The following is a 27,700-nucleotide window of genomic DNA, read 5'->3' as shown; positions in this document are numbered from 1 at the left end:
ACCATTTGGAAGATGGAACTTCCCCGCACATTCTCCTTAGGTCACAGGGCCTACATAGTCAGTGGAGCCCCTCAACTAACTAAAGAGAAGAAAAGGCACTTACGTTGCTTCTTTGATTATGGAGTTTAAATGGTTTTTATTTTTATATTCACTGAACTTCCCCAAACCGAGTCCTGCTTATTACAAGAGTGCTTGGTTTTCTCTCTGGATCTGTCCCTGATTTACTCTTGGAGCAAAGATGTGTTGAGATGGTCTAGTATGTGGAAGGGAGAAGAGGGGAAACAGCCAAGAATGACTCCAATCCCCATCCCATTTCATGCACTGCCAGGAGCTTCCCATATTCACTTAGGGAGAGAGGAAGGAAGGTTTTTCTTTATTCCTTATAATCTTACTCCCAACAAAAGGTGCCAAGGCATAAAGCCTAGCTATTCAGTCATCTTTAGGGAGCATAGCAAAGGGCCTTTCCTTTTTCTCAAACAAAAAGGGCTGTAGACCCCAGGTTTTCCCTAAGGGAGGAAGAAAAATCTTAGGGAAAGCAGACAGCAGGAGAGAAGTCAGAAGGATCCAAAGTCTCATAGAAAGGCACTGGGGTTGGCTCGAGGATCCTTCTGATTCCGAAATCTCATTGCTAGCCACATACCAAGGATCTGTAGAAGCAAAGGGAAAGAGATAAGCACCATTTCTGAATCTCTGGGGCTAAGCCTTAGAGATGCAGAGAAAGGACATAAGGGAACTAGAGAATGTTACCTCTGTAAAGCTAAAGAAGAGCCCAACGCCCCCCAGGATTTTCAGGGCTTCGTCGGAATGCTTAAGAAACTTCTCTCCACACATCTGGCACGTGGGGCTCCGGCTCTTGCAGATCTGAGGATAAAACACACGTACGTGTGTCTGAGGATGCAGAATCGTTACAGTGCTCTATCCTAATATCTATGGTGAATGACCCTAGAAACTATCTTCCAGTTCCTGATCAGTACCCTACAGACTGGAATCTCACTTGGCTAATTCTCTAGTCTCTGTATCCACCCCACCACTCCCACCAGCACACAGCCCCAATACAAGTGAGCTACTAGGGAGAGGCAATCACGTTCAAACTCAAATCTGCCAATTTGGGCATTGGCCTTGCCCAGTGTCAGTCCATTCCCGCCCTGGCACCCTGCACGCTTTCCCACACCAACTCACTGCAGTGCAGAAAGCATAATCTTGTTGGTCCAGGGTTGTGAGGTTGAACAGGCCACAGCAATCAAAACTTCTTTCCAGTTCATCCCGGGTCTTGTTGCTCATGACCCACCAGGAAGCATTGATGACATCTGTCTGCAGGGTACAGGCAGAAGAAAATTACTTGCTGCTAACCTTAAGAACCCCCTACATCGTGATCCCAGTTCGAGTAAAGGGAGTTAACATCCTTCAGAAGCAAAGGTGCAGACACAATGATAGCTACCCACTTCCTCTGGATCGTCCTCATGGACAATTAGCCAGACATCCCAGAGGAAGCAAATGGCTCCAGATGCTGGAAGTAGTGGACCTAAGAATGACCTTTGGGGCCAGACTGAGAGTAGAGTTAGAGGTTAGAGGTGGAAAAAAATCAAGTACCTGAAAGGGCACCCTCTTACCTGTTTGCTTAGGTTAATAGCCAGACATGAGCAAGAGATTCCAAACTGGAAGATGAAGACCAAACCAAGGATGATCATGTACTGAGAGGAAGAGTTATGGGAAAAAAAAAAAAGTCCTAGATTATTTTATGTTCCACCTATAATAACTATCTGATCTAGTCATAGAACTTATAAAATTATGTCAGTTGAAAACAATAAAATCATCAGCTTCTGTTTCATAGAGTATGGTATAAGGGAGGGCAAGGCGGCATATCCCCAAGGTGCCTGAGGTCTCCTACCCTTGTCACTAACTTCCTAGCTGACTCGGCCCTCCCACGAGCCCCAGTGCCCCCATCACTTCAGGTCAGGATACAAAGAACAGCAGTACTTGGTGGTGGTTGACAGCACCCACCAGTCCAGCCACCGCGATGAGAAGAAGGAAGACTCCCACAACGATGACTCCTCCGATGATGTGGATGCTGGACACCAGACCCAGGCCCCTAGCCCAAGCAGCCACTCCAATGAGCAACAAGCCTACCAGCTATGGGAAACAGAGCAGGTACATCTCAAAAGAATTCTAGTGTGCACCACAGCCAAAGGCCATGGCCGGGGGGGGGGGGGGGGGCGGGGCCCGGGGGTTGGACAAAAAAGAACTGAGTTTTGTGTGAATGAAGGAGAGGAGGTGCTACTATCAGGGCCGGGAGCATCCCTGGGCGTTCCTCCCATCAGAGGTCAGAACGGCTGGGATAGGGGTGGGAGGTGGCAGGGATAGTAGAGTCTATGAATGTAAAATGGAACGTTTAGCTTCATCCATCACTTCTATTTGGGAGAAACTTAAGTTCACAAGAGGGAGGGCTGGGCCTTTAAGCCCACAGCCTTCAGTTCATTACCCCCACCCCCAGACAAACGCTCTGATCACCGGAAGTCTCCCCTCATCCCACGGAAGTCCCCAGGAATTCCCTCTTCGCCGGAAGTTCCCGGGAATCTTCCTGGAATCCCCAGTACACCCCTCTCCCCATCGGAAGTACCCTAGAGATTCTCCCTGCTCGCTTTTCCGCCCTGAAGCTTCCCCCACCTGCAAAACCTCACCATGTAGACTACGTTGAGCGCGCACAGCGCATTCTTGGAGCAGGCAAAGCCTCCGCAAACCATCTCCCCAGCTTTGGGGACCCAAGTGGTCCCAAGGACTTGGGGGGAGGGTCGTGGGTACCGTCTTCTTGGACCCCGACAGCTTCTGTCTCTTTAAATCGAGTCCAGCCAAACCCAATCCTCTGCGCCTGCACCGTCCCACCCCTGCCTTTGCATTGGCGAAACTCGGGGCTAATCCAGGACGTCGATGGCCTGAATGCCAATCAATCTGCATTGCGTCACTGAACCGCCTGCCGGCCCCTCCTTTAGGTTCTTTATTGGATGAAACTTAAAACTGGGGGCAGGGCTTCCAGAGATTCTCAAAGTGACCAGAGCCTAAACTTCAAAACCCCGGATTGAAAACAGAGCTTTCTGTGGTGGCAGCTGGAAGAGGTCTTATCCGAGGGAGGAGGCTCTAGAGAAACTCCGGTGAAGAGAGAGAAGGTGCCGGTGAAGAGAGAGAAGGTGCCGCTTCGAGGGCCGGGTGAAAGGGCTCCTCCCCTCAAGGGAGTGCGCTCCCGCCCCTTTCCCCTTCTCCTGCAGTGACTTCATGATGACGCCCTCGTTCGCTGCTATTGCGTCACACGCTGGAGCACCCAGAGAAGCAAAATATTGAGCTATTTACCCCGGCTACAGAGGCCCCGGGTTGGGCACAGCGACACCTAGCAAATACATGTTTGCAAGTGCGTCCACTGGTACACATAGTCTGTTCCATATCCCCTCCTAACGGGATGTGTGAACATGCTAGACATTCAATATGAAAAACAGCAGCCTCGGGCCAGCGCATTCCTGTATGTGACAAAGCCACAGGTACAGACATGAGTGTGCTGGAGTCTTCAGAGTACATGCCTGATCCTGGGCGCGTAAAAAAAAAAAAAAGACAAAGGGAGGGGTCTGGAATATGCATAAATATGAGGGGAAGGAGGAGTCCACATTTTCACTAGGCGCGGCCATAGTGGTTGATCAATATTTGTTTATTATTAAATAAGTGCTTTGACACACGGCCTTCTTCGTGGGGATGGGAAAGGGCATAGTTCCTCTTTCCCCCAAGAGAAAGAGGCAGTCATAGTAGGAACACAAATGAAAAACCTCCCTTCAAACCCACAGAATGATTTACATTTGTGCGTACTTAGATTCTATGACTGCGTAAGTGGCATCATCTTACCGCTAGAGTCAGACTGCATGGGTTCCAACTTTGCCACTTACTAGCTGTGTAACCTTGGCCAGTTACTTAAGCTTTGGCCTGTGCCCGTTTCCTCATCTGTAAAATGGGGATAAATAACAATACACCTACCTCTTGGGTTGTTGTGAAAATTGAATGAGTTAATATATGTATATAGAATGCTTAGAACAGTACCCGGCACATAGTAAACACTCATTGTTAGTTATTACTGTTCGGGCTATTTTACAGTTGCCCGTGGGTAATCCTAACCCTAATTCTCCTCTCCAGCTACACATTAATATATTAAAATCCGCTATCCTTCACGAATTAGTATCAGTTAGATACGCAGGAGAAGAGGCATTTGGCAGGGCCAGAAAGGTTTGAGCTCTGAAACAAAATGATTACATCAAACTATCCACTATTTCCCCCCTCACCCACCCCTGCATCTTCATTCTGTCCTTCAATTCCTCATCCACCCTCTTCTCTCTCAGGTCCTAAATCAAGGGCAAGACAGTGGTATTAGGGATAAGGGGAACTTGTTGGCAAGCATCTTAGTTGGCTGGTGTAGTGAAAAGGGTATCAGGACTATAATCAGAAGACCTAGATCGGTATCCTTGTGTCACCTCTTACTGGCCTCTCTGAGCTTCAGTTTCCTTTTCTGCAGAATAGGGATAAAAATCCTACCCCTTGGGCCTGTCGTGAAGTCTATATGTGTGAAAGTGTGTTGTAAACTATTAAGTGTTATAGATGAGTTAATTATTATGAAACTAATTGAACATGGAGCCTTGTGGTTTTGTCTGATTATAGGTTACTGTCCTCCATAACCTGTTCTCCCTGTACCTACTTGGCCCTTTAAAGCAGGAGGTGGTTGCAGTGGGGAAGCCGACTAAGGAAGGGTTACATTGCAAGAGGTAAGTATTTGAACTCTTTGGATGTGCGGAGTAGGTGGGGAGTACAACTGTAAGCTGGAATGCAGGGCATTAAAGGTGGCAGACCGGGTGTGTATGGATTCCTGTAAGAGTTTGAGACTGAATACAAACCTGTAGGTCATCAAGAGTTTGGGATTACACCTGGGACCTGGTGTGCCACATTCTCCCAGCACCAACACCCATCTTAATTAGCCACCTCTGGCAGGATGCCCTGGGATGCTTGTTAAGGTCTCTCCATCCACCTGGCTGGGGAATCGTAGCAGGGACCAGCTGGCAGAGCTGATAGGCCAACGCTAGAGGGGGTGGGTGGTGTAGGAGGTAGTGCCGACCCAGGCTGTGGGTTTGAAACTCACCAGTCAGGAAGTGAAGTCGACAGACGGAAGGGCAGGCAGGGGAGGGGAGTTCTGGGGCGCAGCAGAAGAGGCCTTCTGGGGTTTGGAGGCTGTGGGGCCATGGGCTTCAGGGCCAGAGGTTGCTTTTAGCCCAGCAAGACAGATCTGGGCAACATGAATGCCCAGAGGCAGTTGGCTGTAGCTGCAGTGAGAGCAGAAGTCAGACGACATGAGGTGACCAGGCAGGCTCTAAGCTGCCTCAGGAAGCTGGCAGAGAGGGTGAGCGACCCTGAACTTCGGGACAGCATTCAGACCTCAGTGGACCGCATACGAGGTAAGAGAAGGATTAGCTCCCATCTTGGGTGTATTGGGGACCAGCAGGGGCATATAAGGGCTTGCTGGATCATACAGCACTTCCCAATCAGCCACTTTCTAGTCCCCAAGGTGGAGCTGGGACTCTGGGGGAAGAATATATTTGGAAAGAATGGAAAAAGACATGGGAGGTATCATTCTTCCTCTTTCCCCAACTCTGATCCTTCTCCCAGGGGATCAGAATACAGGTCACTGCTGAGCTGAACTTGACAATGGAGAAGTGGGTGAGCATGGGGAAGACAGGCCGTGACAGACCCATGGTAGACTTGGACCCTGCCTGGGGAGTCCGGGGCAGGAAGCAGTTTGGGGCAGGAGGTTCTGGGACTGGATAATGTGGTCATTCCCAGGACCCATGAAGGATCAGTGACCTCTTGTTCTCCAGCTGTAGAGAGAACACACACACACACACACACACACACACACGCACACACACACGCACACACACACCACAACAGATTGAAATACACCACGCAGAGTATCTCAGGCTCCCAGACATACACTAACGCTCACATAGCATGCTCTGCACAGCCGAAGTGCAAAGAAGTTCCCAGGACTCTCCTCGGTCCCCTCTCCTCCCCGTGCTCACGTTCCTGTCTGCCCCCCCCACACCTTCCGCCCTTCGTCCTTAGTGCCATTAGAGCAAGTGATGACAACACAGGGAGGAAGTGCTGCTATGGCAACACCATCCGCCACATCCTCCTGCCCACCCCAGCCTTCAATCCTGTGGTGGGGCCCTGGCAGGAACAGCTTCTCTCTATCCACAAGGCCCCACCACTAAGGAACTGGTGGAACTGGAGGTCACCTCTGGTCTGATGTCATCTAATTTGCCCCGAAGCTGCAAAGAGCCAATAAAAGCCGGCTGCTTTGCTCATGAAAGGTGTCTGGGAGAAGCACATCCTCCATCATATCCTGGTCTCTTCCAGCCTCTCCATTCTTAGCTGCTTACCTGGGGGTTGGGGTGGGGGGATGGGCAAGATACTGTTCTTTCCATCAAGGATACCTCCTGCCAGACCCCTCTGATAGTAGAGGCCGTCAGAGCATAACTTGGGGAAGAACCAGTTTGGTTCAGGTTCCTAAGGGAACAGTCTGATTTCCTTCCCATTTCCTTTCTTCCAGTAGTGCCCCTCTCACCTCCTGTCCCCCACCATTTGCCAAGAACTATAGCTGATACCTTCCCTACAGCTGTTGGAAAGGCAGACCTAGCGGGGAGTGGCCCCATGGGGCCTCCTAGGGAGGAACTCCAAGCTCCACCCCAGTAGGAAAAGAAAAGGGTGGGGGAGGAAAGAGGTTTAGTCAGGTAGAGGAACTCAGTTTAGCTCTGGAGAGGAGGGAGTGAGGAGGGGTGGAGGCTGAACTCTTTGAGAAGACCACTCTTCATAAGTGATTTTTGTTCCACTCTAAGAGTCAGTATTCTGTTCCCATTGAACTTAAAGGAAAACTGAGGCCACCAAAGGAAGGAAGGAGAATTAAGCCAGAATCAGCAAATCTTCACCTTCTCTTTCAGAAAAGGCTGCTGAAGGGTCTTCTGTTCTGGGGATGGTGTCATCCTGATGCTGCGGTGGGAGGGGGGCTCTGGGGGGCGGTGCTGACCTCGGGACAGGTCCGCGGAGGGAAAGGGCACCCAGCATCCTGGTACTGCCCCCCTACCTTACCCCCTACCAGGCCGAGCATGCCGCTGGCTCCAGCCTCCGAGAGCCGCCCACGGCAGCACTTATTATAGTCTCCACTGCGTCAGGAGGGTGGGACGCCAAATTAGGGGAGCGCTGAGACTCCCCGAGTCCCAGGGAGGGGTCTCCAAGGCTGAGAGGAGGCCTCCCTCGACGCCCACCCCACAACTGCTGGTCTCAGCCTCTGTCCCCCATCGGCCTACCCACTTCAACCTTCTCCCTGGGCTGGAGGACAGTAAGCCTTCAACTCCAAGGTCCCTAAAGGGGTGGAGGACACAGAGCAGACGTTTTCCATTCTTGCTGTCTGTCTCCTCTTTAACCTTCTAAAAAAGCCCCACCCCGAAAACCTCAGGAGATTGAATGGAAACCCAGAAGAGGCCTGTACCCTCTGCCTCAACTGAGGGCGGTCTTTATATTCGGGGCGCTAAATACCCCACACGTGGGTAGCCAGGTGTGAAGGTGGCGCCTCCATTAACCCCGAATCCCCTGGCGGGCGCCCCCGCCCACCACGCACACCGATCCTCCTCTCTGCTTATCCCCGCTGTTTCGGAGGCACTCTTGGAGCTACGGTTGCTATGGAGACCGGATGAATTTTGGTATGGGGGGTGGTGTCAGTCTGTAGACGTATTCCTTCTCCTTCCACCCCGAGCTCGAGTCTTTTGACTCACTTTTCGGCCTGTGTTCCTCGACTCCTCAGATCTTTCCCCTCCTGAGGCACCCCCTCCTTCCACCCACCCTGCTAAGTTCCATGTTTGTCCCCATCCCCAGGGAACACTTTCCAAGTTCACTTTGGGACAGTTAGGCTCAACTACGGCCCAGTCAATGCACCGCGTATGGAGGGTGGGGGTGGGCGAGGGGGCTGGTCATGGGGAAGGGGACTCGTGCAAGTACCTGGGGGAAACAAGGGGTCCTGGGAAAGGGATTTCAGGGCTCCCCACTTTCCCACATCAGCTTCCCCAGAGTTGGCAGTGAACCCGCATTTGCTCCGTTTTCTCCGAGGATTGTCCACCCATACACCGATCTTTACTCTCGCGCCTAAATGTCATACCCAACAGTAGCGCTCCCTGACCGGGGTGTGCTAAGGGAGGGTGCTGGAGTGTTGGAGTAGGTGAGTCCAAGTTCCAGGAAATCCAGCCCAGGATTTGGGAGGGAAATCCAGTCCTGGATTTTGCACCGCCTTCGCAGACAGCCGTGCTGGGGGAGAGAAGGTGCGGGGGGAGATAGAGTGGGGAGGGGGGCCGGGGGCCGCCTCCTCCTCACTGTGAGGGGAGCGCCCGGACACAGCGCGCATCCGGACCAAGCCGAGCCCCGGCGAGCCCCCCAGACCCTGCGCCCGGATCTCACGCCCCTCCTCTCCTAGACCCCAGACCCGTGGGTGCCCACCCCCTCCGGCTTCCCTCCTTCCTCCCCCGCCGGCGCCTGTATCTCCATCCCCAGCATCCTCCCCGCGCCCCTGCGAATCCCCCGCACGACCAGCCCCATTAGCTTCCCACCCTCCTTAAGACCCCCTCTCCGACCCCCCATCCGCGGCCTCTGCCCCTTGAGTCCCCATCCCCGCCGCCTCCCCCGCACCGGTTCTTCTCCCTAGCCTCGGGTTCCTCTTTTCTGCCCCCTTTTCCTCCCTCTCCCCTCTTTGCCCCTCTACAGTCCTCCCCGCCCTCCCCCGCCCATCTCAGCGCCGCCACCCAGGCCGGGGTGCGGGGTCCGGCGCGCCTCCCTGGAGCAGCACCAAGGTCCCGGGGCTCCAAAGGGGTGGGGGGGCAGGGCGGGGAGCATGGGGAGGGGGCGCCCCGTGTGATGGGAGGGGGGCGCAAGCGGAGGCGGCGGCGGCGGCGGCGACAGCGGAGCCGGGCCGGGGGCTCAGCGGGGTCCGGGGGCTGGGGGCAGCGATCAGGGCGGCCCCATGGCCGGGCCCCCCTGAGGCAGTCCGGGGGAGTCCCCTCCCCTCCCCAGCTCGGGGGTCTCGGGGCCCCATGAGCCGGGGCGCGGGCGCGCTTCAGCGCCGGACAACGACCTACCTCATCTCGCTGACCCTGGTCAAGCTCGAGTCGGTGCCTCCGCCGCCGCCTTCTCCGTCTGCGGCCGCAGCTGGTGCCCCGGGGACCAGAGGTACCGAGACCAGGGATCCTGGTAGCCCCCGAGGCGCGGAGGAGCCGGGCAAGAAGCGGCACGAGCGTCTCTTCCACCGGCAGGATGCGCTGTGGATCAGCACGAGCAGCGCGGGCGCCGGGGGCACCGAGCCCCCCGCCCTGTCCCCGGCTCCGGCCAGTCCGGCCCGCCCCGTCTCCCCGGCTCCCGGCCGCCGCCTCTCCCTCTGGGCCGCCCCTCCCGGGCCCCCACTCTCCGGGGGGTTGAGTCCCGACCCTAAGCCCGGGGGCGCCCCCACCTCCTCCCGGCGCCCCCTGCTCAGCAGCCCGAGCTGGGGAGGTCCGGAACCCGAAGGCCGGGCGGGCGGCGGCGTCCCCGGTTCTTCCTCCCCGCACCCCGGCACCGGCAGCCGGAGGCTCAAGGTGGCGCCTCCTCCGCCGGCTCCCAAGCCTTGCAAGACCGTGACCACCAGTGGCGCCAAAGCCGGCGGGGGCAAGGGCACCGGTAGCCGCCTGTCATGGCCCGAAAGCGAGGGCAAGCCCAGGGTCAAGGGGTCAAAGAGCAGCACCGGGACTGGAGCTTCTGCCGCTGCTGCTGCTGTCACCGCCGCCGCCGGGGGAGGGGGAGCGGCAGCCACGACCGCAGGTGGGGTCGGGGCTGGGCCCGGAGCCCGCGGGAAGTTGTCCCCTCGGAAAGGCAAGAGTAAGACCTTGGACAACAGTGACTTGCACCCGGGACCGCCTGCTGGCTCTCCTCCTCCACTAACCGTCCCAGCAACCCTGGCTCCAGCCGCTGCTGTCACCGCCGCCTCCGCGCTGCCCACTGGGCCTGCACCTCCAATCACTCTGGAGCCTCCAGCTCCCGGGCTGAAACGGGGCCGGGAGGGGGGCCGAGCATCCACTCGAGATCGCAAGATGCTCAAGTTTATCAGCGGCATCTTTACCAAGAGCACAGGGGGCCCTCCTGGCTCCGGACCTCCTCCCGGACCCCCGGTCCTGTCTTCTGGCAGCGGGTCTAGGGAGCTGCTGGGTGCAGAGCTCCGCGCTTCCCCTAGTGAGTAGGACCAGGGCCTGAGAACAGCGAGGGGAGGGCACCTGAAATGCTCAGCTTGGGGTGGGGGAGCGGTGTGCAGGACTGACTTAGAGAAGCTTCTTTCTTGGGTGGGTGGATGAACCAGGCTCAATTCTCTGCCAAGGACTGGGGCAAAGGATGAGAGGTCCTGGAGAGGGGTGAGTAGGCATTGCGAGACATGAGAGAAGACTTGATTTCAGAGGGACTCAGAAAGCCTCAGAGCTTTCTGGGAAAATAATGCCCTTGGTCAGCGTGGCTGTAGGAAATTGCTCCCAGAGAAGCCCCAGACCCCACTTCCAGCCTCAGCTGAACTCTGGGAGATGGAAACTGGGCTTTGCCTTACCCAGAGGAACACTGAAGGTGAAAGGGATGAGGAAGCCTCAGTTTCTCCTGAGCACTTGGGGTAGGTGGCATGAGCGTGACCTTGCAGGCAGCTCCTCGCCAGGGACAGGTCTTTTCCTGGGCTGAGAGCAGGCTAGTGAGGCAGCAGGGAGGCAGTGGGTTTCTTTCCAGGCAGTGAAGGCCGATTGGGCAGTACGGGAGTACGTGGGGGCTGGAACATGCTGAATACTTGAATGTGAAGGGAGAGGGGCTGATAGGAAGCCTCACTTCCCCCACCGCCCACCCCGGCCCCCTAGCAGCATTGAAACCCGCAGGGGACCGACCAGGAGTGACTCAGGGGGGTGGAACTGCTGCAAAGGCAATTCTTACCCCTGGAGACTTGGGAGAGGGTGCGGAGAAAGTAGTGTCTTTTTGCGGGGAGGGGGGTGTCTTTATTTATTTATTTTCTAGAAGAGAGAGGCGAGGGCGTCTTGGTTCAGCTCACACTCCCGGGAGAGGAGGCGGGTCCGAGAGCGCGGGCGGCCCCCGGGGTTTGGCTCTGGTGCGGGTGGGAGCAGATGGCTCCGGATCCCAGAGTTCCCGCCGCAGCTGCGGCGCCCCGGGAACGTCCGGCTAGTGTCAGGCGCGGGGGCTGGACCCGGCGGGCGGAAGGAGCATCCTTCCCTCCCCCGTGCCCCCCATCCCTCCCCAGGCCTGTGGCTTCTCTCGGCCAGGGAGTGGAGCCCTTCCCCACCGTTCTCTTGGAGGGTGCTTGTGGGAAGGGTATGGGAGAGGGAGGTATAGAAAAAATCCAAGCTCCATTTCTTGGGCTGTGGGGAGGGGTCAGGGCCACCGTGCCGTTGACCTTGAAAAGGGGGAAGGATATCCTCACCTCAGTTTCTGTCCTGTGAAATGGAGATTGAGGACGACCCACTCCCTTCTATGTCCCAGCCCCTCTTCCTGAGATCTGCCCTGAGAATCTCTCAGGCCGGTGGAGAGGACACCTTTTCTCCTTCCCGAGGGAAGAACCCGCCACGGTCAGAGCCTTGGTCCCTCGGTCTGGAGCAGGGACCTACGTTTGGGGATGTGCTTAAAGGGAGATGCCAACCGAAGTATTTTTGTCTTGCTGGCTCCGTTGCTAAGCAACCACTGAGCGGCAGCAACAGCTGTGGGGAGAGTGGCTAGGATGGGAGGACTGGGGACCACTCTCAAACCTAGCCTTTCCACAGAGCTCTCCAGTCCAGGCTGGGCAGCTACAAAAGGAGGAGGGCTAGCTGAGGTTTGGGAGCCCTCCTTGGCCCGGAGCATCCCCTCTTACAACTTTTCCGTTACAGAAGCTGTGGTCAATAGCCAGGAATGGACTTTGAGCCGCTCCATTCCTGAACTGCGCCTGGTAGGTAACCCAGTCCCCTTGTCTGTATGAAGATTGACCTCCCCCCCCAACCCCGCCCGCCACTAAACTCTCAACTCTCTCTTCTTCACCTCTTCCCTTCCCTCTCTGTGAGAATGGGGAATAGTTTTCCAGTTCTCCTGAGATTCTACCTTCATGGCACCTTCCTAGGACTTGATACATCCGCACAACCTTTTCTTCTATAGTCTCCCTTCTTCCTGCTTGTCCATGGTCCTCTTCCAGGCTTCTTATTTCTGACATCTCCCCTCTAGCCCTTCATGTTCTGTTGCCTAGAATTGGGTAAAATTTTCCAACTAGTGCCCAGAGGTGTGACATGCCCCCCACCAGACATGCATCTAGTATGTTTCCTAAACAACACAACACCAAAAAAAGAAAAAAAAAAAAAAGGTACTGAGTTGTTGACATTCTTCAGCTTGTTGTACACTTCCAGCTTGAGATCATTTCTTATACATGCATGGCCTGATCCCCCCAAATGCTGTCTCCTGACTGACTGTCAGCCAGGCCCTGTAGGACCCTGCTTGGATGATTTAACACTGCCAGTCCCTTTGAGTTCTCTGGAGTGTTCAGACTCAATTATCCTCCTTCCTCTTAATTCCTGAAATCTCTGTTCTACAACCTTGTCCTCAGGGTGTGCTGGGTGATGCCAGGAGTGGGAAGTCATCGCTCATCCACCGATTCCTGACCGGTTCATACCAGGTGCTGGAGAAGACAGAGAGTGAGTTCTCAGGAGCCATAGTAAGCTAAGGATTGGGGTCAGGGATCCAGGCAGTGTGATCAATGACTATGCAGGTATGGAGACCAGAGGGAAGAATGAGGCCAGAATAGCTAAAGTACACGGAGAATGGGGAGGTTTGGTGACTGTGACCTCTGACCTCCTACCACATCCAACTCTTCTGGACAGGTGAGCAGCACAAGAAAGAAATGTTAGTGGATGGACAGACTCATCTGGTGTTGATCCGAGAGGAAGCTGGGGCACCTGATACCAAGGTGAGGGATGAGATGATGGGGTAGGCAGGTGGGCTGGGGTCAGCACTAGCCAAAGGAGAGGGCTCTGGTTTCCCAGGTCTCCTTGGGAATAGCATCCAGAGGAGTGGACCTGTCTGACCATCCGTTTGCTCCCTCACGCTCCGCAAGTTCTCAGGCTGGGCAGATGCTGTGATCTTCGTCTTCAGCCTGGAGGATGAGAACAGTTTCCAGGCCGTGAGCCGTCTTCATGGGCAGCTGAGCTCCCTTCGGGGGGAGGGACGAGGAGGCCTGGCCCTGGCATTGGTGGGGACACAAGGTAAGGAGGGGCTGGGGAAGTGCTGCTTTCAGGGGAGTTCCTACTGGGTATCACCCAACATAGGTGAGAGCTTGGTAATGTGTGGACACGGCTACTTGGACTCCAGTAACCCTCTGGAAGGAGCCTCGTCTCCAAATAACTTCAGTAACCCTCTGGAAGGAGCCTGATCTCCCAAATAAGAGAGTCATTAAAGCAAGCATAAACTTACCAAGGTCTGAGAGAGAAAAGAGGACTCTCCAGGATGGAAGGGACAGCTACAGTGGCAGTCCTCATTCCTCTGAGATGTCACCTACCTTGTGTTTCTCACGCTGCCATTTCCTGATGCCACCACCATGGTAAATACAGTGAAAACCTCAGGCCCTAGTGTGGCTAGAAAGCCTTCTGCATCTTCCCCTTGCTACAGCTGGGTCAGGCTGACACTTTTCAAAGGAACTTATCTAAAAACAAAGAGAAGACACAAATGAAATGATGGAGAAAACACAGAGAGGGCCACCAGGCCGTCTTTTCCAGCCGAGCCAGGAAAAGCTTCTCCGGTACCCACCTGTATGAAGCCGGCAGGACTTTCTGTCTGGATGCCTATCTTGCAGGTGGCTGCTTCCACCTGTCGCTTGCCTCCTGCTTTCTTGCTGCAGATGAACAGTCCACCTGTTATCCGTGGACATTCAACCTCTTCCTGGTTCATATGCCAGGTGTCCTCCCACTCAGCTCAGGGTTCATTGAATTTGCAAGGCTGGGTGACTGTCACTCATGAGTCTCGGCCATTTCAGACCTTATCAGGACGTTCCGTTCACCTCTGGAGTATTCTTTGAAGACACTCACACAGGGCTAACCCACCCTACTCATGCTGCAGCGGGGCATGTGAGCTGGGCTCGGCATTCACAAAAGGCTTATATGCTCCCATCGCCCTGGGTCATAGGAGGGATATTCTCTCATACCCTGTCCTAGTGGTCCCAGTCTAGGACTAGAGCCCAAGAGAAAGGAAAGCAGCAGAGTGGGGATGGGCCCCCCTCATCCAGTCCTCCCCCTTTCTTGTCCCCTTAGACCGGATCAGTGCTTCCTCCCCTCGGGTTGTGGGCGATGCTCGTGCCAGGGCTCTGTGTGCCGACATGAAGCGCTGCAGCTACTATGAGACTTGTGCGACCTATGGGCTCAACGTGGACCGAGTCTTCCAAGAGGGTGAGTGTGGCGATCCCCACATATGTGGGAATCAGGGAGCTGGGGACTAGGATATTCTTGGAGGTCACACATCCAGGCCTCTCTCTGTGAGTGACAGGAAATTAACCTGCATAGGAGGGAGGAGGGACCAGGGAGGTCAGAGAAGGTTTGCTTCATAGCCACAGGTCCTTCTGGACAGGAGGAGCTGGCTAGGCTACAGGTGGCATGAAGGCCACAGTGACAAGGAAGTTGGGACCTATGTTATCTCCTGGGGAGTTCTCAAAGCTGGGCAACGAAGGGTGGTCTTGGGTGTCTGCCCCGCTCATTCCTCCTCCTCCCCCTCCCCTCAGTGGCCCAGAAGGTGGTGACCTTGCGCAAACAGCAACAGCTTCTGGCTGCCTGCAAGTCCCTGCCCAGCTCCCCAAGCCACTCAGCTGCTTCCACTCCTGTAGCTGGGCAGGTGAGTTGGGGTTTCAGGGTCCACAGAGGGGCCGGTAGGAATCAGAGGAAGGGCTGGTGATCCAAGGACAGGTACAGAGAACCCAAGGAGGTTGCGGGGGGCAGATGGAAATGGCAGTGATACCATTTGTAGAAAGTGCGTTGGACTGGAAATCAACCGGGCTTGAAACACCCTTTGCAGCGTCCTTGAGCAACTCACCTAAACGTCCCAAGGTTGTCAGGAACGTTGTATGGCATGATACTTGTGAAGTCAGCCTCTGCAAAATCTAAAGCACTGTGGCAATGCTAGTGAGGAGTTTTATTATTAATGATAATACAAATAAATGGTGATGAGATGAAGGAATATCTCAAATTCCTCAGAACTAGATGTAACTGTAGCTTGGTGGGGGGGGGGCATCTCAACTGTTCTGACCCCTCCATCTGCCTGCAGGCTAGTAACGGGGGCCACACTAGCGATTACTCTTCTTCCCTCCCATCCTCACCCAATGTTGGTCACCGGGAGCTCCGAGCTGAGGCAGCTGCCGTGGCTGGATTAAGCACCCCAGGGTCCCTGCACCGGGCAGCCAAGCGCAGGACCAGCCTTTTTGCGGTATTGGACATTGTAACCTCCTATCATCCTGTCCTCTGTTACCTGCCCATCTTCCCTCATCCCTAGACCTCTCTGTTGGGCCCTTCTTCATCTGTCTTCCCTGTCCTTCCGTCAGCATATCCCTCTATCCACCCTCTAACTGATGCCAGTAACCATTCCAGAATCGTCGGGGCAGTGACTCTGAGAAGCGGAGCTTGGACAGTCGGGGAGAGACAACGGGGAGTGGGCGAGCCATCCCCATCAAACAGGTGGGTGGCCCAGGGACCGGGGGCAGGCTGGGGGTAGGTGCTCTTAACTGGTTTTCTCCCATATGCCTCTTTCCGTTCTCCAGAGCTTCCTACTAAAGCGAAGTGGCAACTCCTTGAACAAAGAATGGAAGAAGAAATATGTGACCCTGTCCAGTAATGGCTTCCTACTCTACCATCCCAGCATTAATGTAAGTGCTAGAGACTGGCTGGGCCACACCGGCTGGCCTTGGATGCACTTCTAGGTCTCCTAGTCTGTGCCTCTGACAAACACCAACATTGGTTCTCGGAAGCACTAGTCCTATTCTTTTCAGTTTAGCAAACATCTGTTAGGCACCTACCATATGCCCATGCAGGAGATGGAAATGTGAATACATCTCCCTAGGACTTGCAGTCCAGTGGGAGAAAATGGAGGAAGGACCTCCACCTGGCCTGCCATTCGGGGATGCTTTCTGGAGGAGACAGTGCTGGGCCCGGTCTGTTGAGCTCATCCCCTAGAGCTCATCCCAACCCAGTCCGCTCCTAGAGCCCCCTCTCCAGCCCTTCTCTAGCCGATATTATTGGCTGCTTCCCAGCACCACTGAGGACCCCAACCTTCCCTATACTCTCAACCCCTATACTGCTGCAGGATTACATCCACAGTACCCATGGCAAGGAGATGGACTTGCTACGAACAACAGTCAAAGTCCCCGGCAAGCGGCCGCCACGGGCCATCTCTGCTTTTGGCCCCTCAGCCAGCATCAATGGGCTGGTGAAGGACATGAGCACTGTCCAGATGGGGGAAGGCCCTGGTGAGTGGGGCTGATGACAAAGGGGCAGGAGAGGGGCCAGGGCTAGGAAAAGGAGGGGTAGTAGGGAAGAAGGGAGTGGGATTGGTTAAGTGGGAAGGTGGGTGATGAAGAGGGACCATGTAAGGAGTGGGGCCCAGAGACTGAGTAGCTCACTGAGGATTTATCTTCTTCCCCTTCTGACAGAAGCCACCACTCCTACCCCAAGCCCGAGCCCCAGCCCCAGTTCCCTGCAGCCACCACCAGACCAGACATCTAAGCACCTGCTGAAGCCAGACCGGAATTTGGCCCGAGCGCTCAGCACCGGTCAGTGAGGACTCACCCTCCTTGCACTGTCTTCCAGATCCAGATGGGATGCAGTGGGAAGTGAAATTGGGGTGGGAGCTTGGAGGCTGAATGCGTGAGTGGACACCTTGAGCATCAACTGGGTGCCCAGGCATGTTTAGCATAATGGCTAACACAACTGGCTTCTAGAGCTAAGCTGCCTGAACTTGAACTTGAATCCTGGCTTGCCACTTGGGCAAGTTACTTGACCTCTCCACACCTCAGTTTCCTCATCTGTAAGAGGGAGATAATAGTTTCTACCTCAGACAGTTGCTTTGAGGCTTATACTGAGGACATTGTGCAGCATATAGCCGGCCATCAATATTTGGAATGTTTGGAAATACGTATTTTTTAAAAATAGCGAGTAACATCGTAACAAATGGTCCTCACAACAACTTTGTCGGGTCAAGATTATTATCCCCATTTTAGGGATGAAGAAACTGAGGCTCAGAAGATTAAGTGACTTGCTCAAGGTGTCAAGGCCAGTAAGTGGCAGAGCCAGGATCTGAGTACAGGTCTGACTCTAAACCACTCATCTGCCCTCCTCCCCAGGAATGACCAAGGGGGACCTCCTAGAGAGGGTTGGTGAGGAGGGGGACCCTAAAATGCCAAATCTAGTTCAGGGGAGACAGGCTATGGAGAAATCAGGAAATCTATGGAGGGGGCAGCTGAGGCAGCTGTGTCCCCCTCCCTAAGACTGTACCCCATCTGGAGACCTGAGCCCCCTGAGTCGGGAACCCCCTCCTTCTCCCATGGTGAAGAAGCAGAGGAGGAAAAAGTTGACAACACCGTCTAAAACTGAAGGCTCGGCTGGGCAGGCTGAAGGTGAGGCCCTGGCGGACAGTTCTACTCCCACCCTGCACCCTCACCCCTAAACTCCAGATCCCTGACCTCACTCCTGCAGGAGGAGGAAAAGTGCCTGAGCTGAGTGCTTGACTATGATTACCACTCTGCACATTATTTAGTGAAAAATGGATGGATGCCCCTCAGCCCCTGTCCTTCCTCCCATTCCCCAGCCAATGCCTTTTACCCCAATAGTCCCCAGCCCGTTCTCAGTGACCCCCCATGTCTGCAGCTCCTGCCCCCCCTCCTAATGACCCTCTCATTCCTGTTGCTGCCCTCAACTCTGCTTGTCACCCCAGCCCCTGCGCCCAGAAGGCCCCACAACCCCCAGGGACTCAGCCCCTGACCTCTATGTCCCCCACGACTCCTCAGCTCCTGGGCTCTGACCACCCAGCTCCTGTTCTCAATAACATCCTGTGATTGCCAAGCTCCCCCAACAGCCTTTGACTACAATGATTCCCATTCCTGCCCCTAGCGACTCCCCCCAGATCCTTGAGACTCCCCCTGAACCCCAGGGACCCCTCACCCCAGGCCTGTGAACTCCTGTCCCCTTTCCCCCGTGTTCACTCAGATGCTGGCCATCCCTTCCCCTCCCAGAGACCCGGCTCCCCACCGGTCATGATAACCAGTCCCCACCGCCCCTGCTCTCTGCCGGGTGCTCAGACCCGGGTTCCAGATCTGCCTACTCTCATGGCTCTTGGCTTCCGCTCTACTCTGCTCCGGGGCCACTGACTTTAGTTCTGCTTTCTCTCCCCATCTGTCTGTCCTGCTTTGTCTCTGGAACTGTCTGTCACTATCTCTCTCTCCATCTCTCCATCTGCCTCTTTTTCTTCTTTCTTCGTCTCTTTCTCTCTTCTGCTCTTCATTCTGTCTCTATCTCCTTCGCTTCGGGAAACCAGCCAAGCGCAAAATGTGGAAACTAAAATCCTTTGGTAGTTTAAGAAATATTTATAAAGCAGGTAACAAGCGGGGAGCTGGGTGGGGCGCTCAGCTGGGGTGCAGAGGGGCGGGGGTGCTCCTGCCTTCCCCTGCATGTGCTCGGGCTTCCTGCTCTCCCCCACCCTCTGCTTCCCCAGTGACTCTGCCCCACTCCCAGGGGCTTGGGATGGATATCAGGGAGGAAGAGGGTTTGGGGAAGGCAGCTCCTGTTGGAATTCTGTCCCTCATGACCCCATCCCATCCCCCCACCCAGAGGAAAACTTCGAGTTCCTGATCGTGTCCAGCACTGGTCAGACGTGGCACTTTGAGGCAGCCAGTTTTGAGGAGCGGGACGCCTGGGTTCAGGCCATCGAAAGTCAGATTCTAGCCAGTCTGCAATGCTGTGAGAGCAGCAAGGTCAAGGTAATGGGTCGGGGGTCGGGCGGAGAGCAGAGGTGAGTGTCTGAGGAGTCCGGATAAGGGCTCAGAGGGAGAGTCAGTACTAACCCCAACCCTTCCTGCAGCTGCGCACAGATAGCCAAAGCGAAGCCGTGGCCATCCAGGCGATCCGGAACGCCAAGGGGAACTCTATCTGCGTGGACTGCGGGGCCCCCAGTGAGCGCAAGGGAGCAGTGGAGGGACGCGGGAGGGAGTGTGGTTCGCTGGAATTGATGAATGCTGGGGTTCCCGTGCTGCTCGGCCAGGAGCTGACCCCTGCATTCCGTCCCCAGACCCCACGTGGGCCAGCTTGAACTTGGGCGCTCTCATCTGCATCGAGTGTTCTGGCATTCACCGGAACCTGGGCACACACCTGTCCCGCGTTCGCTCGCTCGACTTGGACGACTGGCCGCGGGAGCTGACCCTGGTGCTGACAGCCATTGGCAACGACATGGCCAATCGCGTGTGGGAGAGTGACACGCGGGGCCGTGCCAAACCCACGCGGGACTCTTCGCGGTACGCGTGCAGGAGAGGGGTAGGGGAGACTTAGGGTGTGCGGCTCCCGAGAGGGTCCCCTGGGTAGGGAGCAGAGGTCCTGGGCGCGGGGTCCCTAGAGCCCTTCCCGTTGATCCCTGGTCCTGCAGGGAGGAGCGTGAGTCATGGATTCGCGCCAAGTACGAGCAGCTGCTGTTCCTGGCGCCGCTGGGCACTTCCGAGGAGCCGCTGGGCTGCCAGCTGTGGGCCGCGGTGCAGGCCCAGGACGTGGCCGCCGTTCTCCTGCTTCTGGCCCATGCGCGACACGGGCCGCTCGACACCAGCCCAGAGGACCCGCAGCTTCGCTCTCCACTTCACCTGGCGGCCGAACTCGCCCACGTCGTCATCACGCAACTGCTGCTATGGGTACGTGAGCGGGGAGATGGTAAAGGGGTCTCTGAGGGCTCCGTCTGGCAAACAGCCAGGCGCGGGAGAGCCCGAGGGCCCCAAAGGGACCCTGGAAGTGGGCCCGGCGATCCCGGGGAGCCGGCGGGCGGGGATTGGCCCCGGGGACGCTCCGTAACGCGGCCGTCTCCGCCCCTTAGTACGGCGCCGACGTGTCCGCCCGCGACGCGCAGGGCCGCACGGCGCTGTTCTACGCCCGCCAGGCTGGCAGCCAGCTGTGCGCCGACATCCTCCTCCAGCACGGCTGCCCGGGTGAGGGCGGCAGCACAGCCACCACCCCCAGCGCGGCCACCACCCCCAGCATTACCGCCACGCCCAGCCCCCGTCGCCGGAGCAGCGCCGCCAGCGTGGGCCGAGCCGACGCCCCCGTCGCGCTGGTATAGTTGCGCCGCCGGAGAGACACCCCCTACCCCACCACGGGCCGGGCACGACCACACTGGGTGGACCGCTGGACAGATGCACCCACTCACCTCTCCAATCCGCACCCCGTCCCATGGGAGCACTTCTTACCCCCCCCCCCAAGAGGGCACAGCCCCCACGCCTCCCAGAAGACACAAACTCACCTCCCTCTCCCCAACGAGGCATGGAGACCCCATCTTGACACGCCCCCTCTCCACTGTTTGCACCCTCGGATTGCTCTGGGTCTACCCTCTGGGTGTTGGCGGCAGGGGACGCCCCCGTCGCGGTCCCTGCTCCTGGCCGTTTGGATGTGCCCGCTCGCGCCCCCTAGGGGTGGGGGAAAAGACCCAGTCCTGCCTGTGCTCGACAATCCCACGGCGCGCGAGCACTTACCCAGGCTGGCTCCTGGGGCGACGTCACGCCACAGGGAGGTGTTAGTAAGTGGGAGGGCTAGCCCTGGGACTTGAGGCCAATAAGGGGGACCCTACCCTTTCTATGCTAATCTCACTGCCCAGTGAAGGGGGAAGGGCAGCGAGGGGCAGGACCCCTGCTGCCCATGGGGGTAGGGGGTCCCCAACCCTTTCCGTGAAAGGGACCATGAGGAGTGGAAATCAGGACGTTCCCCCCACATCCACCCATGGATGGAAGCTAGAGGGTCGGGGGAGCCTAAAGCCTGGGTCCCTCCTCACTACCATCTCGGGAGGGAGAAGGGATGGAGCAGGAGCGGGCTAAGGGGGACTTGGGAGGGGCCTTGTAATTTATTGCTTTGTTCCCCAACAAGGGGGCGGGGGCGGGCAGGGCTTGGGGAGGGCGTTTCAGGGTAGGGGAAGCCAAGGGTGGGCAGAGGGTGGGGTGGGGTGGGGTGCTCTCGGGTTGTGAGTGTCTGTGACCGTGACTGCGTACCTGTGACTGTGCAGCGCCCGTGGTGATCTGGGGTAGGCGGCACCCCTACAATGGGACCCCTCCCCCACTGTTCTTCCTGTCCAGCCCCTCCCTTCCACTGGAGCAGCTCCAGACCCAGCCCTCAACCCCAGGATCCCTCCCAGCCAGGGTTAAGAGAATGTGAGGTGGCTGGGAGGGTCTCCAGGCCCCCTGCCTCATCTCCGGAAAGGGGGTGCTGGGGTGAATTTACCTGGCCCAGCCCCGCCTCCCTCAGTCAACCCAGCCCTTGGGCCGTCTGTGTCAGTGGTTTCCGGTATTTTTTTTTTTTCCTGGCTAAAATATTTTGCAAAGGACCAGGTAACTGGGGAGAGGAGAGGGGCGGGGGCAGGGGGGGGAATACCCGCCCCTCATCTCCTCCAAGGCAGGTGGTGTGAATCTTCTTCAACAGCAATTAAAGAGGAAGTGATTTTGTCTAGGGGGTGAGCTGCTGGTCTGTTCTTGAAGAGTTGGGTCAGGGAATGGCCTTGGTCAAGGTGGGGAATTGGAGGTGGGAGAGGGCCAGGGAGGGTGCCTCCTGCTGGGGCTGGTGTCAGGGCAGTATCCAAGGGCGCGGGGGCAGTAGGTCAGATGCTCCATCATGTACAACAGTTCCAGGTTCATGCAGTGGAAGGAGACGGGCAGGTCAGGGCAACAGTGGGGACCCAGGGAGCAGAGAAGTCACTGACTCCCAAGATGACTCCTGTTTTGGGAAGGAGTTGGGGTGTGGAGCTTAGAGAAGAGGACAGGGGAGGGGGGCTGCTGGAGGGGTGAGAAGATAGAGTAGCTTTGGTTAAGAGCAGGAACTTTGGAGTCAGATCTGATTTTGACACCAGTACCTCCACTTCATAGTTAGGCGATCTTGGGCAGGTTACCTTGGTGGCATCTGTTTATTTGTAATCTGAACAATATCTGTTCAGAGGGCACCTGGTAGGGGCTCCAGCATCAGTCCTGGAGGACTGCCCCAGGCCAGCCTACCCACTTTGAGCACCTGGTACCAGAAGTAGAGCTTTATTGTAGGGGTCCCTCTCCTGGCAGGGAGGGAAGGGATGGAAGGTCTCCCAATCACAGATGTCCCTGGTGTCACAAACTCCATGTTCAGCTGAGGCAGACATTTGCCCACCCCCGTGTCATGCACAGGACTGCAAGGACACAGCAGCCTGAGGCCGGCGCAGCCGCCAAGAGCTGCAACGTCTCGTGGTTCAGCATATAGGCAGTCCCGCTGTTCCTTGTGTGCAGCTGAAAGCATTTGACCTGGTAGAGGGACCGGCGCGGGGGCGGGCGGGCGGCGGTGGGCCAGCAGCCTGCACGGGCTGGGCAAAGCCACACACATGTTGTCAGCTACCTTGACAAACCAGTCTGTGGCCCAGCGTCCTCCGGTAAGGTTGGTTCTGGTCCTCTGCACCCCTCATCCCCACGAGGGACATTCAGTTGCAGGTGCACCACTGAGCTGGTTGCAGGAACAGGCCCAGATCCCACTCACATGGGAGGCCCGGGTTCTACAGGGCCCTAGGCTGGGTGACCACCTAGCACAGCACCCTGACCCAGGAAAAGGTGGATTCAGAGTTGCAGGTGCAGTAACAGGTGCAGATGCAGGCATATGGTCTGGGAAGGCAAAACAAGAGGAAGAGAGGCAAGTAGCAAAGAAGCCTCAACTGGAAGGCCCAGCCACCCCTCCCCTCTTTCATCAGAGACCCTGGACTCCCCCACTCCATCCCCACTTTCCTTCTCGGTGGCAAAAGCTCACTCCCTTCCTCAGAAGCTCAAGAGTGTGAGAGACTGTGGGGAGGAAACAAGGACCCTGGAGAGAATGAAATGACCTCAGGGAACCACAGGCCAGCGGGAAGTTCCTTTCGGTTCCTACCAGAGAAAGGTGGTCAAGGTGTCAGCACCCGCATCAAATCCCCACACTAAGTACTCCACTGGCTCCTTTTTGTCATGGGCTGCATCTTGGCCTGCGGGAAATGTAAAGGGTGGTCATGGGTGGGGTGACAGAACACTGAGCCCTCCAGACTGTAGCTGAATAGGACTCTAGAAGGGGACTCCCTGGGAGCTGAAGGGGAGCTGCTGCCCTTTAACATCCATGCCATCTTCCCAGCTCCCCTTGGTGTCCTCACCTGGATTCCTGCTGCCATTCGCCATCCCCTCTTCCTCATCCCCTCCTGGTTACCATCTGCCAGACACCCTGCTCCCCTCCTCTCGTGTGCCTTAGCGCAGCTGGGAGTTCTACCAGAAGCCAAAGGAAAGTAAAAAGGAATTTATTATTGAAAGTACAATGATTAAATCTAGTGAGGTCTCTAGAACTCTATTTTCTTGATTATTTATTTATTTTTATTTTCTATTGAAGTACAATTGATTTACAGTGTTGTGTTAGTTTCTGGTAAACAGCAAAGTGATTCAGTTACATATATATATATTCTTTTTTGTATTCTTTTCCATTATAGTTTATTACAGGATATTGAATATAGTTAGTTCCCTGTGCTATACAGTAGGACCTTGTTGTTTATTTTATTTATAGTGGTTTGTGTCTGCTAATCCCAAACTCCTAATTTATCCCTCCCCCACCCACTTTCTCCTCTGTTAACCATAAGTTTGTTTTCTGTTTTGTAAGTAAGTTCTTTTGTATCTGTTTCTGTTTTGTAAATAATTTCATTTGTATCACATTTTAGATACCTAAGTGATATCATATGATATTTGTCTTTCCCTTTCTGAGAGATATATATATACATATATATGTATATATCCCACATCTTTTTTTTTTAATTAATTAATTTATTTTTGGCTGCGTTGGCTCTTCGTTGCTGCATGCGGCCTTTCCCTAGTTGTGGCGAGCAGGGCTACTCTTCGCTATGGTGCGTGGGCTCCTTCTCATTGCGGTGGCTTCTCTTGTTGCAGAGTACTGGCTCTAGGCGCGCACGCAGGCTCAGTAGTTGTGGCGCATGGGCTTAGTTGCTCCGCAGCATGTGGGATCTTCCCGGACCAGGGCTTGAACCTGTGTCCCCTGCATTGACAGGCAGATTCTCAACCACTGCGCCGCTAGGGAAGCCCCATATCCCACATCTTCTTTATCCATTTATCTGCAGGTTGCTTCCATGTCTTGGCTATTGTAAATAGTGTTGCAATGAACATTGCGGTACATGTATCTTTTGGAATTAGAGTTTTCTCTGGATATATGCTCAGGAGTGTGAATGCTGGATCACATGGCAACTCTATTTTTAGTATTTTAAGGAACCTCCATACTGTTTTCCATAATGGCTGCCGCAAGATACATTCCCACCAACAGTATAGAAGGGTTCCCTTTTCTCCACACCCTCTCCAGCATTTATTATTTGTAGACTTTTTTTAATGATGACCATTCTGACTGGTGTGAGGTGATACCTTACTCTAGTTTTGAGTTGCATTTCTCTAATAATTAGCAATGTTGAGCATCTTTTCATATGCCTGTTGGCCATATGTATGTCTTCTTTGGAGAAATGTTTATTTAAGTCTTCTGCCCATTTTTTGATTCAGGTTTTTTTTTTTGTTGTTGTTATTGAGCTGTATGAGCTGTTTGTATATTTTGGAAGTTAAGCCCTTGTTGGTTGCCTCATTTGCAAATATTTTCTCCCAGTCCATAGGCTGTCTCTCTGTTTTGTTTATGGTTTCCTTTGCTGTGCAAAGTTTGATTAGGTCCCGTTTGTTTTATTTTTGCTTTTATTTCTATTGCCTTGGGAGAATAACCTAAGAAAACATTTCTATGGTTTATGTCAGAGAATGTCTTGCCTGTGTTCTCTTCTAGGAGTTTTATGGTGTAATGGCTTATATTTAAGTCTTTAAGCCATTTTGAGTTTATTTTTGTGTATGGCATGAGGGAGTGTTCTAACTTCATTGCTTTACGTGCAGCTGTCCAGCTTTCCTAACACCACTTCTGAAGAGACTGTCTTTTCTCCATTGTATATCCTTGCCTCCTTTGTCAAAGATTAATTGACCATAGGTGTATGGGTTTATTTCTGGGCTCTCTGTTCTGTTCCATTGATGCATATGTCTGTTTTTGTGCCAATACCATGCTGTTTTGATTACTGTCGCTTTGTAGTATTGTCTGAAGTCTGGTAGGTTTATGCCTCCAGATTTGTTCTTTTTCCTCAGGATTGCTTTGGCAATTCTCTTATGGTTCCATATACATTTTAGGATTACTTGTTCCAGTTCTGTGAAAAATGTCATGGGTAATTTGATAGAGATTGCATTAAATCTGTAGATTGCTTTGGTAGTATGGCCATTTTAACACTATTAATTCTTCCAATCCAAGAGCTTGAGCTATATTTCCATTTCATTGAATCATCTTCACTTTCCTTTATCAATGTTTTATAGTGCTCAGCATGTTAAGTCTTGGTCAGGTTTATTCCTAAGTTTTTTTTTTTTTTGATATGATCTTAAAAGGGATTGGTTTTTTTTTTTTTTTTTTTTGCGGTACGTGGGCCTCTCACTGTTGTGGCCTCTCCCGTTGCAGAGCACAGGCTCCAGACGCGCAGGCTCAGCGGCCATGGCTCACGGGCCCAGCCGCTCTGCGGCATGTGGGATCTTCCCGGACCGGGGCATGAACCCGTGTCCCCTGCATCAGCAGGCGGACTCTCAACCACTGCGCCACCAGGGAAGCCCAGTTCTAGTAGTTTTTGTGTGGAGTCTTTAGAGTTTTCTATATATAGTATAATGTAATCTGCATAAATGAGTTTTACCTCTGTCCTTCTAATTTGGATACCTTTTATTTCTTTTCCTTGTCTGATTGCTGTGGCTAGGACCTCCAATACTATAGAAGTGGTGAGCGTGGGCATCCTTGTCTTCATCCAGATTTTAGTGGGAAGGGTTTCAGCTTTTCACCATTGAGTATTATGTTGGCTGTGGATTTGTCATAAATGGCTTTTATTATGTTGAGATATGTTCCCTCTATACCTACTGTGGTAAGGGTTTTTATCATGAATGGATGTTGAATTTTATCAGATGCTTTTTCTGCATCTATTGAGATGATCACATGGTTTTTGTCTTTTCTTTTGTTGATGTGGTGTATCACATTGATTGTGTATGTTGAACCATCCTTGTGACCCTGGGATGAATCCAGCTTGATTATGGTGCATGATCTTTTTTATGTGTTGTTGGATTCGGTTTGCTAATACTTTGTTGAGAATTTTAGCTTATATGTTCCTCAGAGATATTGGCCTATAATTTTCTCTTTTTGTAGTGTCCTTGGTTTTGGTATCAGGGTGGTGGAGGCTTCATAGAATGACTTTGGGACTGTTCCCTTCTCTTCAATCTTTTGGAGGAGTTTGAGAAGGATCAGTACAAGTTCCTCTTATGTATGTTTGGTAGAATTCCCCCAGTGAAGCCATCTGGTCATGGACTTTTGTTTGAAGGGGGTTGGTTTTGTTTTGTTTTGTTTGTTTTTTTAATTACAGATTCTGTTTCACTTAGGGATTGGTTTCTTCAAATTATCTATTTCGTTTTGATTCAGTTTTGGTGGATGTATGTTTCTAGAAATTTGTCCTTCCATCTAGGTTGTCCAATTTGTTGGTATATAATTGTTTATAGTATTCTCTTATGTTTTTTTGTATTTCTGCAGTATTGGTTATCTCTCATCTTTCATTTCTTATTTTGTTTCGGTCCTCTCTGTTTTCTTCTTAGTGAGCCTGGCCAGAAGTTTGTCGATTTTGTTTACCCTTTCAAAGAACTAGCTCTTGGTTTTATTGACTTTTTCTATTGTTTTTTAAATTTCTATTTTATTTACTCTCTGATCTTTATTATTTCCTTCCTTCTGCTGACTTTAGGTTTTGTCTTTCTTTTTCTAATTCTTTTAGTGGTAGGTTAGGTTGATTGAGATTTTTCTTATTTTTTGAGGAAGGCCTATATAGTTGTGAACTTCCCTCTAAGGACTGCTTTTGCTGCATCCCATAGATTTTGTATGGTTGTGTCTTCACTGTCATTTGTCTCAAGGTATTTTTTAATTTCCTCTTTGATTTCATTATTGACCCATTGGTATTTTTAGTAGCATGTTGTTTAATCTCCATGTAATTGTTTTTTTCTTGTTTCTCTCTCTGTGGTTGATTTCTAGTTTCATGCCATTGTAGTCAGAAAAGATACTTGAAATAATTTCTTTCCTCTTAAATTTGCTGAGGCTTATTTTGTGTCCTAGTATGTGGTCTATCCTAGAGAATGTTCCAAGTGCACTTAAAAAGAATGTGTATTGTTTTTTGTTTTTATTTTTATTTTTTGGATGTAGTGGCCTGAAGCTATCAATTAAGTCTAACTGTAGAACTCCATTTTCTGATGCTGTTAAGGTTCTACCCCTATCAAATCAAAGGTAAC

General features: G+C 53.6%; 2 protein-coding genes across 5 annotated transcripts; one reads left to right on the top strand and one right to left on the bottom strand.

Annotated features, from left to right (window-relative positions):
• Positions 1–91: 91 nt before the first annotated feature.
• TSPAN31 (tetraspanin 31) lies at positions 92–2,875 on the bottom strand. Of its 2 annotated transcripts, none has more exons than XM_082665885.1 (6): positions 2,679–2,875; positions 1,963–2,130; positions 1,611–1,691; positions 1,180–1,311; positions 748–861; positions 92–647 (listed from the first exon to the last, which is right to left on the bottom strand). In XM_082665885.1, the coding sequence occupies exons 1-6, from the start codon at positions 2,739–2,741 to the stop codon at positions 573–575; spliced, it is 633 nt and encodes a 210-aa protein (XP_082522011.1). In that variant the 5' UTR covers positions 2,742–2,875; the 3' UTR covers positions 92–572. The 2 variants fall into 2 exon arrangements, with proteins under 2 accessions (XP_082522011.1, XP_082522012.1); XM_082665886.1 differs by having other exon boundaries at positions 2,002–2,130.
• Positions 2,876–5,314: 2,439 nt separating this feature from the next.
• Positions 5,315–20,491, top strand: AGAP2 (ArfGAP with GTPase domain, ankyrin repeat and PH domain 2; the record flags this gene model as incomplete). 3 transcript variants are annotated; one of them, XM_082665785.1, is made up of 19 exons in its annotated part: positions 9,138–10,320; positions 11,994–12,052; positions 12,698–12,785; positions 12,972–13,057; positions 13,205–13,352; positions 14,394–14,528; positions 14,858–14,967; positions 15,397–15,555; positions 15,717–15,803; positions 15,887–15,991; positions 16,429–16,591; positions 16,775–16,894; positions 17,609–17,737; positions 18,655–18,714; positions 18,948–19,096; positions 19,198–19,288; positions 19,405–19,627; positions 19,756–20,011; positions 20,191–20,491. In XM_082665785.1, 19 exons carry the CDS (start codon positions 9,153–9,155, stop codon positions 20,431–20,433), a joined length of 3,579 nt encoding a protein of 1,192 aa, XP_082521911.1. In that variant the 3' UTR covers positions 20,434–20,491. The 3 variants fall into 3 exon arrangements, with proteins under 3 accessions (XP_082521913.1, XP_082521911.1, XP_082521912.1); XM_082665787.1 differs by lacking the exons at positions 9,138–10,320; positions 18,655–18,714 and adding an exon at positions 5,315–5,474; XM_082665786.1 differs by lacking the exon at positions 18,655–18,714 and having other exon boundaries at positions 9,153–10,320.
• Positions 20,492–27,700: the final 7,209 nt, after the last annotated feature.

Source organism: Grampus griseus (genome assembly GCF_964374135.1).
Source record: "Grampus griseus genome assembly, chromosome: 11".
NCBI classification, from domain to species: domain Eukaryota; kingdom Metazoa; phylum Chordata; class Mammalia; order Artiodactyla; family Delphinidae; genus Grampus; species Grampus griseus.
The sequence above is the reverse complement of the archived record's forward strand: the minus strand, read 5'-3'. Positions and strand labels throughout refer to the sequence as shown.

Bases quoted from the DNA above. Each gene is read 5' to 3' on its own strand.
- TSPAN31 (XM_082665885.1), bottom strand. From the start codon at position 2,741: ATGGTTTGCGGAGGCTTTGCCTGCTCCAAGAATGCGCTGTGCGCGCTC. The intron at 2,131-2,678 runs GTGAGGTTTTGC...TGTTTCCCATAG, and splicing joins CGCTCAACGTAGTCTACATG to CTGGTAGGCTTGTTGCTCAT. The intron at 862-1,179 runs GTGAGTTGGTGT...TTTTATCCTCAG, and splicing joins ATTATGCTTTCTGCACTGCA to ATCTGCAAGAGCCGGAGCCC.